The 13,881-nt window shown below is 27.8% G+C and overlaps 1 protein-coding gene across 1 annotated transcript in view; it reads left to right on the top strand.

The window, feature by feature from the left end:
• The first annotated feature begins 1,577 nt into the window (after positions 1–1,577).
• Positions 1,578–13,881, top strand: part of LOC119684041 (protein unc-13 homolog A) — a 60,928-nt gene continuing 48,624 nt past the window's right edge. Inside the window, exons 1-8 of the mRNA XM_038097981.1 lie at positions 1,578–1,653; positions 2,399–2,473; positions 2,534–2,753; positions 6,873–6,993; positions 7,557–7,661; positions 8,397–8,491; positions 11,554–11,695; positions 12,822–13,146. Of these exons, the coding sequence (XP_037953909.1) occupies positions 1,597–1,653; positions 2,399–2,473; positions 2,534–2,753; positions 6,873–6,993; positions 7,557–7,661; positions 8,397–8,491; positions 11,554–11,695; positions 12,822–13,146 (1,140 nt within the window). The 5' untranslated portion in view covers positions 1,578–1,596. The remainder of the gene's footprint in view (positions 1,654–2,398; positions 2,474–2,533; positions 2,754–6,872; positions 6,994–7,556; positions 7,662–8,396; positions 8,492–11,553; positions 11,696–12,821; positions 13,147–13,881) is intronic.

Raw genomic sequence — 13,881 nt, 5'->3', positions numbered from 1 at the left:
AGTCAAATATATTTTGCAAATTAGTAGATCATTGTTGAAACATTAACATTAACATTGTTGAAAAACTTAAATATTGATATGCCACAAAGCACGCCTTTTAGACCTCGTCATCTCCAATTGTACTATAAGTTTTTTTTGAGCTCCTTTTCCGGGAAAGTATTTGATATTTTTTGCTTAGAAGATATAGACGCATGGGGTTTAACCAATCAGCATTATAGACACATTTTTAAACGGCTCCATAAAGGATAGAAACTTCAGATTTGATGCGATTTAAAAATTGATTGAGCTCTTAAGAAATATCTAAGACAATTAAGATTGTTTATAATAACCGTTTAATTTAAAAAAAAATTTCCAAATGTATCCCGAGAATTTTCACTTTTTATAGTTTATTTAGACAGTGTTAAATTTTACTAAGAAATATAAATTTTCAAATGGCATTATTTTTTCGAATTGTTTTCTCACGCAAAACACATCAAGCACATGCTTACTATAATTATGATGAATGAATTTTCAAAGAATATACTACATAATTATTATACATTATTTTTGATTTCGATTTTTAATAAAATTTTAAACGGAACTTTAAAATTTTAGGACGATATTGTTCTTACAAGTATTTTTCAAAATTTAACTTATCCTTCACTTCACACCAAACACATACACACGATGTTTCAGTAAGAAACATAAAGGAAGATATCAGTAAAATTTTTATTTTTTGTTTTTAATTTGTATTAACTAATAATTTGTACTTAAAAAATGTATACTTCTAGTATGGTATTGTTTTATAAGTATTTAAAAAAAAAATTTATTAGGCGCCCAACACATTACTCATACGTACCATAATACCATTAAACCATTACACAAAAAATGACACAAAAATTTTTATTTTTTTTTTCTGAATTGAATTTACCATTGAATTCTATATATTTAATATTTAATATATTTATTTATATATATAAATTCTCGGGATACATTTGGAAAATTTTTTTTTCGATACTAAACCTTTATATTAATACTTAAATATAATCAATCTTAATTCTTTAAACAACTTTATAAATGCTCAATCAATCCATCTTTAAATCGTAACAAATCTAAAGTTACTATCCTTTATGGAACCTAAGATATGACCGTTTAAAAATGTGTTTACAATGTTAATTGTTTAAACCCCATGGGTCCATATTTTATTTTATGACAGGAGCTAATAACAATGTTAAAAATGAAAGCATTGTTTCAATATGCAAAACGTAATAGCCTATTTTCGCAGCTCAACTAATTGAGAATAATGTGCTCTGTGAATAATGAATTTAATTTTAACTAAATTTTGTATAAATTATAATTTAATCGCAATATCCGAAAATTGTATTTTGTACTTGATTTTGCGACATGAGAAAGTAATACCAAAGAACATTTTATGCAGATTGCCCAAAGCAGTCATTGTACTTTAGCTTTAAACAAAAAATTATTCGAAGTTCTATTTCGAACTACCGATACAACCACATACAGTTTTTTTTCTATTTTTTTTTTGCGTTTGGTGTTAATGACAATTATGTATTTAAGTAAATATTTGTTTTTACAATTCTCTCTCTTCTCTATTTCATGTATAAAATTAAAAAATATATATTTCCTCGTGAAATGGATTTAAAGGTTCTTAAGGTATATAAAAAGATAATTGAAATGTTATTTAAAGCATTTTGCACCATTTATAGTTAGTATTTTAATTCGTTTTTATTTGGATATTGCTTGCACTGTTTATATTTTCCATTAGAAGACCTTTCAACCTTTCCGATTCATCGAGCTTATACCATAAGTTCAAATTAAATCAATCGACTCGAAAGTAGTATTGAATTTCTGAAAAAAATATATCTTGCATATATCCTAATTGATTCGGATAAGGTTGGGATGTCTAGTTTAACTTTAGTTTATTTTCCTAATGCAAATATAAATTCAGTTTCAAGATTTGCCGTTCTTTACTCGTACATTTTAAATCAAGTCCTCACTCTATGAACATTGTTTCAAAGTAAACATTATTATGAGTGTCGCAACTGGTCAATAGAATTTTTTCTATTACAATTTTATTTTTTAAATTCATAATGTTGCATGTTCAAATTTTTCACTTAAAGCAAAAATTTTCTGTGCTAACATTTGATAATGCGAAATTTGTCCGTAGGTGTTTCAGTTTGTAATTAGATACATATTTTAGAAGTTTGGACTTACAACGCATTACATGGGTAGTTTGATTTACTTTATATGCTCTACTAAAATGCTTTTTATTACAAATTGCATAATTGCAGTATATTGTTATGTTTGAATGCTTTTTAGGATTAAGCAGAATTTTTTAATTGGCAGCGAAACTTAATTCGCCTGCTAATATAATAAAACTAACTGTTATAATTTATAGACTATGGCAGCAACGAAGAGAAATGCCGGTTTAACATCTGCAGTACCAAGAGCCACTTTGAACGATGAAGAACTGGTGAAGTTCAACAAAAATGAGAATCTTACTTAAATTAATGAATACTGTTTAATATTACAGAAAATGCATGTCTACAAGAAGGCTTTGCAAGCACTGATTTATCCAATATCATCCACTACACCGCACAATTTTGTATTATGGACGGCTACTTCGCCAACATATTGTTATGAATGCGAAGGATTACTTTGGGGGATTGCACGGCAAGGTGTGCGTTGTACAGAGTGTGGTGTCAAATGTCATGAAAAATGCAAGGATCTATTAAATGCTGACTGCTTGCAAAGTACGTATAACACATAAATTTATTCTTTTTCAAAACTTATTCTAACCATTATAACACCATCAAGTAAATATTTATTATATATTACTTAGTACGTAATATATGTCTTTTGTTAAAAATTTTGCGATTCATTAAATTTGCAAAGTATGTACATTTTTATAGTTGCCGCATAATTAGACAGAGATACCGGCATGTTTGTTGAAAGTTTGCCAGGCACTATAGATGCACGAATAAAGTAGCTAGAAGGGAATTTCATAACAGGCTATTATTCTCAGAACCTAGTTTTAGTGCTTTTAACTTGCGCTAAAAACCTATAATGAAAGTTGATGTTAAAACTGCAGTAATTAAAAATTCAAATATATAAAGTATTTAGTATACTCGTATAAAGCCGAAAGTAATGAAATAACGCAGTCGACGGGTGCTTTATATCCCCTAAATCATATAGAACGTATCAATTATTATTTCCTGGAACTGAAGGAAAGCCTTGTCTTTTGCAAAATAGCGCGCCTTTTGTTTTGTTTAATCTAAAACAACAAGAATAATTAATTAATAATGAGTAACAAGTCTTGCAAAACGGTTTTCTTTATTTCCAATACATAATCTAAAGCATGGTGATATCTTAAATAATAAACAATATATTATATACGATATAATACAATATAATATGGGTGCGCAGAAAAGCTCTAAATAAAATTTTGTAAACGTATTTTGTGACATACCCACACATGTTTGACAGGCATATGAAATACGAAATGGACGTTGAATTTGATGCGTATCTTTTTTGTAAAAATTAGGGATATTCATGTTAAGCGCCTTTATCGCTGCGATTTCATTGCAGAACTGTCAAACTGTCAATGTAACCGGAATATGCTACGTGTACGTAAGAAAAAAAATACGTACGAACACGCAAGACAAAATTCGCATGCAATGTGACCGCTGCCTTACGCACAAATGCGCAAATCGTAAACATATGCAAGTGATAACATAAAGTTCCTCTGATGCATATTTGTTGCGAAACCTGTACAAGTATTAGGTTTCAAAAAAAATGATTTATTAGTATTTTATAATAGTAAAGGACGGTTCAATTTTTGACAGTACAGTTTTGAGTCAAGTGCTCCTAGTAAATGATTTCTGCATATCCCATCAAACGCACAGAAAAATCTTCCTGACCGTCAATTCTGGCTTGGTCAACGTTTCAGCCGGCTCATCGCGATTCCACTACGATCGTTTTCGTTTTCAATTTTATTGCGATTCAACAGCAATTTGGAGATCGAAATTCGGTCCATGAGATTTTTTTGCGTTAACTCATGTGGTACCCATATATCAAGCTTCTTTTCTGGGCAATCAAAAGAGTGCTTATATGATGGATGGACTTGACAATTTTCATGATTTTATCGAAATTTTTGATGCGTGGTGGATGTTTGACATCGAAATGACCGGAACTAGGGTAACCCCCGTTACATTCTTACGTATTCTTTCATATTCAACAATATGTATGTGCTTTGACCATTTCAAAGGAACTTATTTATTTTTTATTCTTTATTCAGACATGATTTAAAATCATTTATAAAGAATTGAATTTCTGCTTTTTTAATTCTATTCTATTTTAAATTCTATTATTCTATTGATAGGTAAAAAATAGTTTTTTTAGAAAAGTGTCTAACAAAAACTTAAAATTCACGAAATAAATTTCGTAGAAAATTTTATAATTTTGCAATTATTTTAATTGCAAACGCATTCTGTAACCCAAATTTTCTTAATGCTTATTCTTACATCAATATTTGTAACAGCGTTACATGGCATTGCTTTGCTTAATGAGAATAATGCTTAGAGTGCACTCATGATTTGTGTTCGGATAGTGTGTTTCGTATTGGCTTTTAAATGTAATCATACCGATCTTTGACAGTTGATACTTCTCTTGAATTATTTTAAACCACAGTATAATTTTATATTTTATCCGCAGGCATAAAAGTGTGCAGAAACGAATATCGATTTTTGTAAGCAAATGTAAAGATTTCTGATTTTTTTTTGTAAATGATAAGGATCCGATGTAATAAAATCATAAAAATACGAAGAAGCACCAATAATCCTTTTATATAGGTTTAATATACTATATATTATTGAAATGTGCGTCGCTTGAATAATATATTCTTCAATGAAAGTCTTCACTGAAGACAATAAAATTTTTATAGCTACATTTTAAAGTAGTATGCAAGGCAAATTAAAATTAACGATCTCTTCATGAACAAAAAATTAGAAACTTTTTGGTATTACCTAAACTTCAGGCTTAATATTTAGGGTTATTAAAGGCAGTAACAGTAATAATTGTTCAAAATGTTTTATGTGCTCCTAAAAACTAGTAGTTCCAAAGAATTTCAGTTTTGAGTTTTTGAAAGAGCTGCACAGAAACAAAGAATATGCTCCAAGATTTTCGCAATAATCCGTTTCTTATAGTTTCTACTGGAATATTGAGTTTACATGCGTGTATTACAACCATACAGTGCCTTGTTAAAATACCAACTAGCATCCTGCAGTTATTTCGATCGAATAACAACAGAGTAGTGACGATTGCTCTACGGTGCGGATGTGTGCGGTGCACACCCTAACATAAATTGCAAATTGTCAAATTATATATATAAATTTATTAAATATCTTTACATCCAGAATTAATATTATAAATTACATTTTCATATATATATTTTTAAAGATTAAAGTTTTAGCAAAAACAATTAAATATAATTGTCTATGAAAACTCAATTAATTTGCTTCTCTTAGCTACCATGTTATAGTCGTTAGTTGTGCTCATAAGTTTGCAGCTCACATCGCGAAACATTTCTATCATATTTCGTCTTTCCCCTTTACGCAATTGCATTCATAAATTTCTGTCATAAGTGTATAAGTGTTGAATGTATAACAATTCAACATGTTGACTTGCCGAAGCGGTTAGATGTGCGGCTAAAGTTTGCAGTTCACCATACATTTCTTTCAAATTTCGTCTCTCCCCTTTTAGCTGTTGCTCCAGCGAATAATAGTCGCTTTGTGTGCGGAGTAGCTGACCGCACAGTTATAGGCTGCAAGTGATTTCGATTTTGTTTTATCACTACATAAACATGTATGGTTCTAAGTACAAACTCTTTTGTTTGAAAAAAGTTGTTTCGATGTTATAAGAAGTATGTGTAAAGTTGTGTTTATTCCAGATTGATATAATATTCAACTTATATATATATTTTATTAATTTAATTTATTTAATATGTTATTTTGTTAATGAAATTGTAAATATTATATTGTAAATATATTATTGCCTAATGTAATATAGTTATTATTAATAAAACATCTTATATATTTCAATTTATCATTTTTAATTTAAGTGGTAAATGTAAAAACAGCATTGTAGAAGGGCCGCACATCCTTCCAGATAGGGCACGCGTCGCCACTGCAACAGAGATATATATGATTTTATTTGATTTGTTTTATTTGAGACTAAATCAGCTTTTTAGACCAGGATGATAGTTTTTGATCTTTCTGAAATATTAAAATGGATGAGAGAAATTAATTTATATGTGATAAAGACGCTATAGAAGAATTAAAAATAGATGAGAAATTAATTTATATGTGATAAAGACGCTATAGAAGAATTAAAAATTATTTAACAATTTTAATATATGCTGATGATATTAAGGCTCGATTTCACTTGATGGAACTAAATACATACAGTCTTTGTGTAAATTGTGTAAATTGAATTCAATACTTAAGAAGTTAAGATGTACTTTCTAAAATAGATATTCTTAATATTCTAAATGGTTTGGACACATTTGCAGAAGTATCTTACACACGCTACGAAGTACAGGCAGAAGTGATAAGTGGATTTGATTTTTAATCTAAATTAAAATTAATATTAAAATTAAAAATTTTGTTTGTCTCAAAACCGATCAACGACAGCGCGTATGTCAAGATTGTGTTGAATAAAGAATATTAAAAAACAATATTGAAAAAAAAATTATATATACATTTTTATATATTGGTGTGTATGTATTCTATAAGTATGTATATATTAAAACTGTCCAAGTTTTGACGTACCTTCACAGATAAACAATTTCTGATTAATTTTTTTGATATATTTAGGGGCTGCAGAAAAAAGTTCAAAGCACGGAGCAGAGGATAAAGCCAATTCAATTATAACAGCCATGAAGGACCGAATGAAACAGCGAGAGAGGGAGAAACCGGAAATTTTTGAACTTATAAGGTAAGTAGGAAAAACTAGAATTCTTAATGAAAGTTATATTTATTTTATTTTGTTCAATTATGTTTTTAATATATATTAACAATTTCATTTGATTTTAAACTAATGAAATTTGTTCCGAGTACCTTATGAACTTTGCACAAAAAAATCAAGGAAATACCTATTCATATAACTACGAAGCGCATTACTTTGATTCTATTGCATATTATAAAATCAATGGACTATTATGGGATAAATATAGGAGATATGTATATATACTTAGGCATAATAATACAGTAACTGTTCTATTTCGGTATTATGATACCGAAATTTTTTGTTTGTTGATTGTCAAAGCCTTGTGCTGGCAGAAGTCAGATCAAATTATTTTATAGATATATATAGATAAATAAACTCTTAGGCTATTTACATAGTTTCGTTTAAGCTAAGCTCAACTGTTCAATTAACCCAATAACATGAATTTAAGAATAAATACAAAGGATATGCAGAGAATTTTAAATATATTTATAATAAAACAAAATACCATATATAAAAAATAAATTAAATAAATGTTATAAAATAATGTTCAGAGCGGTATTCAGCATTGAAGACAAAAGTCATACTGGGCATATGAAGGCCGTAAAGCAAAGCGTTCTGGATGGTACAAGCAAATGGTCGGCGAAAATAGCAATAACAGGTTTGATTACAAATCTAAATATACAATAAAATATTTACTTAGTTAAATAATTCTATTCACACAATAATTTGTAAGATTGTTTATTTAATTTATGTACGTAATATTTTACTATATGGAGCTTGTTTCATTAAATATATGTACATTTTGGGTATGTAAGTGTGCGTGTTTAAGAATGCTTCTTAGACATATGTTCTTCGTTACTCGTTGTGTGTATGTATGTGTGTTATTTTGTATACAATTTGTATGTAAGCATGAATGTATATACATACACTGACAAAATTAAGTACAGTTTGCTGTGTACTAATAGTAAGTGTTTAATATTGAGTAAATACTTATATATTTTTTAAGATTTATCAAATACATGTATAAAAGTAAAAAAATATCAAAAAAAAATATTTAATTGAATAAATTCAATACAGTTGCTAATAAATTTAGCAAACACTTATAACGATTAACAAATTGATACATATACATATATGGCCGACACTTCCCACTCTTTTTTATGACGTATAGATTTGATGTTCGTTTCATTTTTCAAGATAAGTTTTGTATGACTTTAGGATCTAAGTCAGCTGTAGATGAAATAATATAACGGAGATATTAAAATCATTTAAAAACTGCGCCATTTTTCTTAATTTATATGGTTCTTTCACGAATTTATTTTTAAAGATTCCAATGAAATTAGAAAAAAGTGATCTACTATTGCTCTTATTTTTTAAAGGATGACATTTGGTGTGGATCCAGATACACACATAGATTCATTAGAACAAGCCGAATGTGCGACCGTTGAAGGCACATCAAAATGGTCATGCAAATTAACAATAACAGGTATTCATGGAAAACATTATGTTCCGTTTTATACCCCCTTTTTCTATATATACTTATTGTTATTATTTTTATTTTCAATTGCGTTATATTATATTTTTACTTACTTCCGCGTCTATCTACCATTCAAGGAAGTTATTAAAATGTTTGAGGAAATTAAAACAAGGATGCACATTTTAATTATTATTTCAATTTTTTAATATGTCAATTGCACATAAGTCGAAAAACTTATAAAGAAATTGCAATTTTTACAGTTTTTATTGTAAGTTTTACCCTGATATAGAGCTGATTGTATATTTTCTTAAGATGATCATGCCCAATTTTTCTCACAAAAACATAATTTTGTCAACTGCACTAGATGTAGTGGTAGAACTCATATAACCATTCAATTTAGAGTTGAATGGTTCATAAAAATTCACACTTAATGTTCGCAAATACTTTAATGTTTTACAGGTGAACAATACTTTAATGTGCAGCTCCAAATACCTATAAACAAATTTTGTTGTCCATTTCCATGATTTTTACCATATGTACATACATTGTATATAAGTTATTGGCATCACATCAAATTTTAATAAATTTGTTTATTGCACATTCGCTGAGATACATAATTTTATTATAAATATATTATGGCTATATTTTTTCAATTGAAAAGAAAGCTACTATTGATCAACTGTTATATCTTTGGCTATAAAAAATACCAAACATAAAAAATTTTCATTGCAGAAAATATCTGAACAAACATATGCAACATTATTTAAACTAATCTCGTAAAAACAAATTAGTTCAAAATTGACACGTAAAAAAGTAATTATTAAAATTACTTTATTTTCTTAATTACATGTAACTTTATTTTTGATATACTAATTTTATCTTAAATATTTATCATATTAATACTATTATTATATTTTCAATTGCTATTTTTAAAATCTCAGAAACTTCCAAAATCTAAAATATGTACTTCCCCTTGAGATTTAGAACTAGAAATGCAGTATCTGAAAGTTATTCGTTTTCTGCAACGACAATATTAAATTTGGCTTTAATGTATAGATTTTCAGTTACTGAATCTTGTTATTCAATATAATCTGTTTGTAATTCATTTACGTAGTGGAATCCATTTTTATCTATTGTGAAAAAAAAGATCTTTAGTTCCAAATATTTATTTATTCGATAAATTAAAAGTTAAAGTTGTTATATCTAATTTTTAAAATTAAGCACTTTTCCTAAAAAAACAAAAACAATAGGAATCTAAAAGGATGTATTAATTCATTACATAATTCAGTATCGAAATAATTCGGATTAAGTAATTTTTCACTGGTTTAGAGAAAACTCTGGTTTATGAAGAAACTAAAAATGAAAATAAACACCTAAGAAAACTTGTTAGTCTTTTAAAAAAAAATAAAATTTGTTAGTTTCAATTTAATATATTCGCTTAAACTAATTAAAGTACTTGCGGACTTAAAGTAGTATTACAGCTCGTTTAAAATTAATTTATTGCTTCTTTTCTGTACAGTATAAACTACTCTTTGATGAACCAATAAATCTTTCGCGCTAGCATCCTTAATTTGAAGTCCTAAAACTACATTTGTATTAGAATTTAAGGAAGTATTTTAAGTTACATTTTCACAGATTGTAAATCAAACACTTAAACTTCGAATAAATGTTTTTTTGTCATAATATTGAAGAAATAATAATAATTAACCCGCATTAGCTTGAGTTTCTTTCTATTTGGGTGTAAATTTCAAAAAATAATTTTATTTTATTACATAGTTTTATTTCACTTATTATTTGCCATGCAGTTTTTATTGAGTTCATTATTGAGTGATATATTTAAAATTTTTTTTGGATTCTTGTCCGAGCTCGATGGTTTTTTTTAACGTGATTGAAATTGTATATAATTTTTTTATATTTTGTATAAAGTACTAATCTTCTTACAGCTAAAAAACAATTTAAACGAAATGCTAAGCTTTCCTTTTATTTCGTATTTATTTTCCTTAATTTGTAATTAGATTTTTCTTCCTAAATTCAATGTGTATCTAGTATTCTAGCTGTTATTCACTTCCTGTATTGTGTGGAAAATGTGTTATGTCCATTAGTATGTATATCGTTACACCTCCAACCAAGCACAGAATATTCAAACACAAAATTTGTATGTGTGCACACGTTTGACACCGTCCATGTTTATATGCACCTATGCTTTCGCATCGGTGATTACGTATACTGACATTAGTATTAATTCTATAACTTTTTAAGAAGAATTAATACTTGAACACCAACATATAAATCACATACCGATCATGCAATGCGATTTTTTTAATGTTTTAAATTTAACGACAAACACATATATTAACTATGAAGATAGCCAATGCAGACTATTGGCTGTATGTATCACAAGTTCAATATTTGCATTGTAACCGTTTTAAAATTAGTAAATTCAATTACAATTGAAATTCGTTTAATATATGTGTTTGTCTTCAATGTATATTTCTACAAATACTTGCAAACTACTATATATACAATATGACAAAATATTTTTTAGTTTTTTCTTTTTACCTAATTTTACTTAGCTAAATTTTACTGTGAAATGTATAAAATTGTTGGCAATTATTTGTAATATTGTTTGTAAATACACACCAAAAGAAAATTAAAAAAATGCATATAAATAAAGACTTCCGTTTTTTTCTCTTCTTCTTTCTTCCTTGAATTCTTCCTAAAATAAAAATAATATGACGATAATTATAACATAATATAAAACTAAATATCAATATATGAACTGCTGGCGGTTATGTTCGTTTCTTATCAAAAATTACACAACCAAAATAATTTGAAACCCATGAACTCATTTTTTCTGCCTTTTCTTACATTTTCCTTTTATTAACGCACTATTTTGGACAATCAATAAATATAACACATCCTTTGAAATATATACACGAATATACACGAACATACACGAACATAATTGAACTGTATTGCACATTCCACATTGCACAATTGCACGAAATGCATATTTTTGATAATGAAACGAAATAAATTGAATAAACGCTGCTGCTACGAAATGACTGCAGTGATCTGTGCTCAAGGCCTGATAGCGAAGGATAAAAGCGGTACCAGTGATCCCTATGTGACTGTGCAGGTTAGCAAGGTGAAAAAACGTACACGCACAATGCCGCAGGAGTTAAATCCTGTGTGGAATGAGAAGTTTCACTTGTGAGTATCATTAACAGTTCTCATAAATGACTTAACTCTTTCTCAATGTCTTGATTCTTCGAACTTTAAAAATTTGTTAATTTATACATATATATATATTAAGAATTGGTCAAAAAGTTCACGAGGCTATATGTTGAACATTTTCTAATTATTATATTTGGTATTGAAAACATTAAATTTTGAATTTTATATTTTGTGGTGAATATTTTAACACATATTTTCTAAATGATTTAGATGAACATGTTTAACATTAATTATAATAAAGACAATGAACTTTTTGAATTATTTCTTTCTAATACGTGATTGGTTTTAACAATATTAATCCCTTTTGTACTTTTTACTTTTTCTTTTATATTGTTTAAACACCTAACATATATCCCATAAATCCATTTGTATTGGTTTAATGCTTCATTTAACATAGTTTAATTGCTATAGGAATCTCATTTTGATCAGATCATTATGTCCGAAATTATGTTTGGCGAATAAACGTTATTCGATACGAAATGAAACAGATCGATTTGCAACGTTCCAAGAACAAATATTTATTGTGTAATAGTTGAATATACATATGTATATGGTTAAAGCATTGCTTGCTTCTTTGTCAATTAAGTTTAGTTGAAAGGTGTGTACCGAAACCCTTACAGATGGATTTACAAAAAATGTTCCTGACGACAAAGTAATATGTATTTTGATAAATAATTTAAAGCTCCGAATTTATTCTAGTTTATCATTTTATTTTCTGTATTCAATTCCTACTAATTTTCACAATTTAGTTTAGGTTAAAAAATTTATAATCGCAGGAGAATGAGCGAAAAACTTGCTGAATCCTAGCAGAACTAAAATTTCTTATGAACACAAATTTATTTACTAATTTTATTTCACTTTTCATTCTTTATAATTTATTTTGAGTTCAGTTGTGAACACAACGCTATAATAGATATAAAGCTTTAGTTATTTATTTTATATAATCACAGTTAAACGTAGGCATTAGTTTCAAACATGTTTGTGTGGATAAGCAGAGTGCATGTTGGATGAGTGTATTTGTTTAGTTTGAGTTCTACAATACATATGTATATAAGAAAGTAATATTAATAACTTATAATTAAAAAATGGACAATGCTATTAGTGAATGTCACAACTCATCAGACCGCATTAAAGTACGTGTTTGGGACGAAGATAATGATTTAAAATCGAAACTTCGTCAAAAATTGACGCGTGAATCTGACGACTTTCTCGGACAAACCATAATAGAGGTTCGAACGTTATCGGGTGAAATGGATGTCTGGTATAATTTAGAAAAGCGTACTGATAAGTCGGCAGTGTCGGGTGCTATTCGTTTGCATATATCAGTTGAAATAAAAGGCGAAGAAAAAGTAGCACCGTACCATGTGCAATATACATGTCTACATGAAAATCTATTTCACTATCTATGTGAAGAAAATATAGGAATGGTAAGTGAACTTTCTAATAAATTTTTATTCTTTCTTTGCAACGTAAAAATGCAGTCAATTTAAATTTATTTATGCAAGACATTAATGTGCTTTACATAGAGGCAATTAGATTAACTTTTGATTCAATATTCAAATAAATCTGAAAAGTGTTTTGAAGTTGTTGAATTCAAGTGAAACTGCAGACAAATAATATACAGATTGCAAATGCAGAACAAAAAAATGACTCCCATGATTTCATAGCAGCCAGCTCAAGTATCTACTAAAAGCACATATGAGCTTTGGATTGTAGAACAATTAAGGTATACAAAAACTGCGTATAACACAATGATCTTAAGTGTTCGTAACATAAAAAAATGGTTGAATGTACGTGTAAGGGGGTGTGTGATATAGTATAGAAATTGTTGCTATATTTTCTATCCATATTGTTAGTTTGGATGCTTGTGTCATTTATATGAAGACGATTTTCTGTTTTGTATTCTTATGCTTCAGCAATTTAGCTGTGTCGAGACAAAATTTTGTTTCTTTTTAGATAATGAGGAAATAGAAAGGAATAGGCGTTTGACGATAGTCATAGACGAAAAACAGGTGCTGAGTCATTCTTATTGCAGGTTTACTATAAGATTTCGTTAATAATTAAATTTTATATGATTTATTTAATTAATAGTTAGAAAAACTTGAACGTTTATTTAATTATATATATTAAAATATGAAACATAATAAGATATTAAATAACAT

This window comes from Teleopsis dalmanni, chromosome 2, assembly GCF_002237135.1.
Source record: "Teleopsis dalmanni isolate 2A chromosome 2, ASM223713v2, whole genome shotgun sequence".
Classification (NCBI taxonomy): domain Eukaryota; kingdom Metazoa; phylum Arthropoda; class Insecta; order Diptera; family Diopsidae; genus Teleopsis; species Teleopsis dalmanni.
Note: the sequence above shows the minus strand (reverse complement) of the source record. Positions and strands in the feature narration are given on the sequence as shown.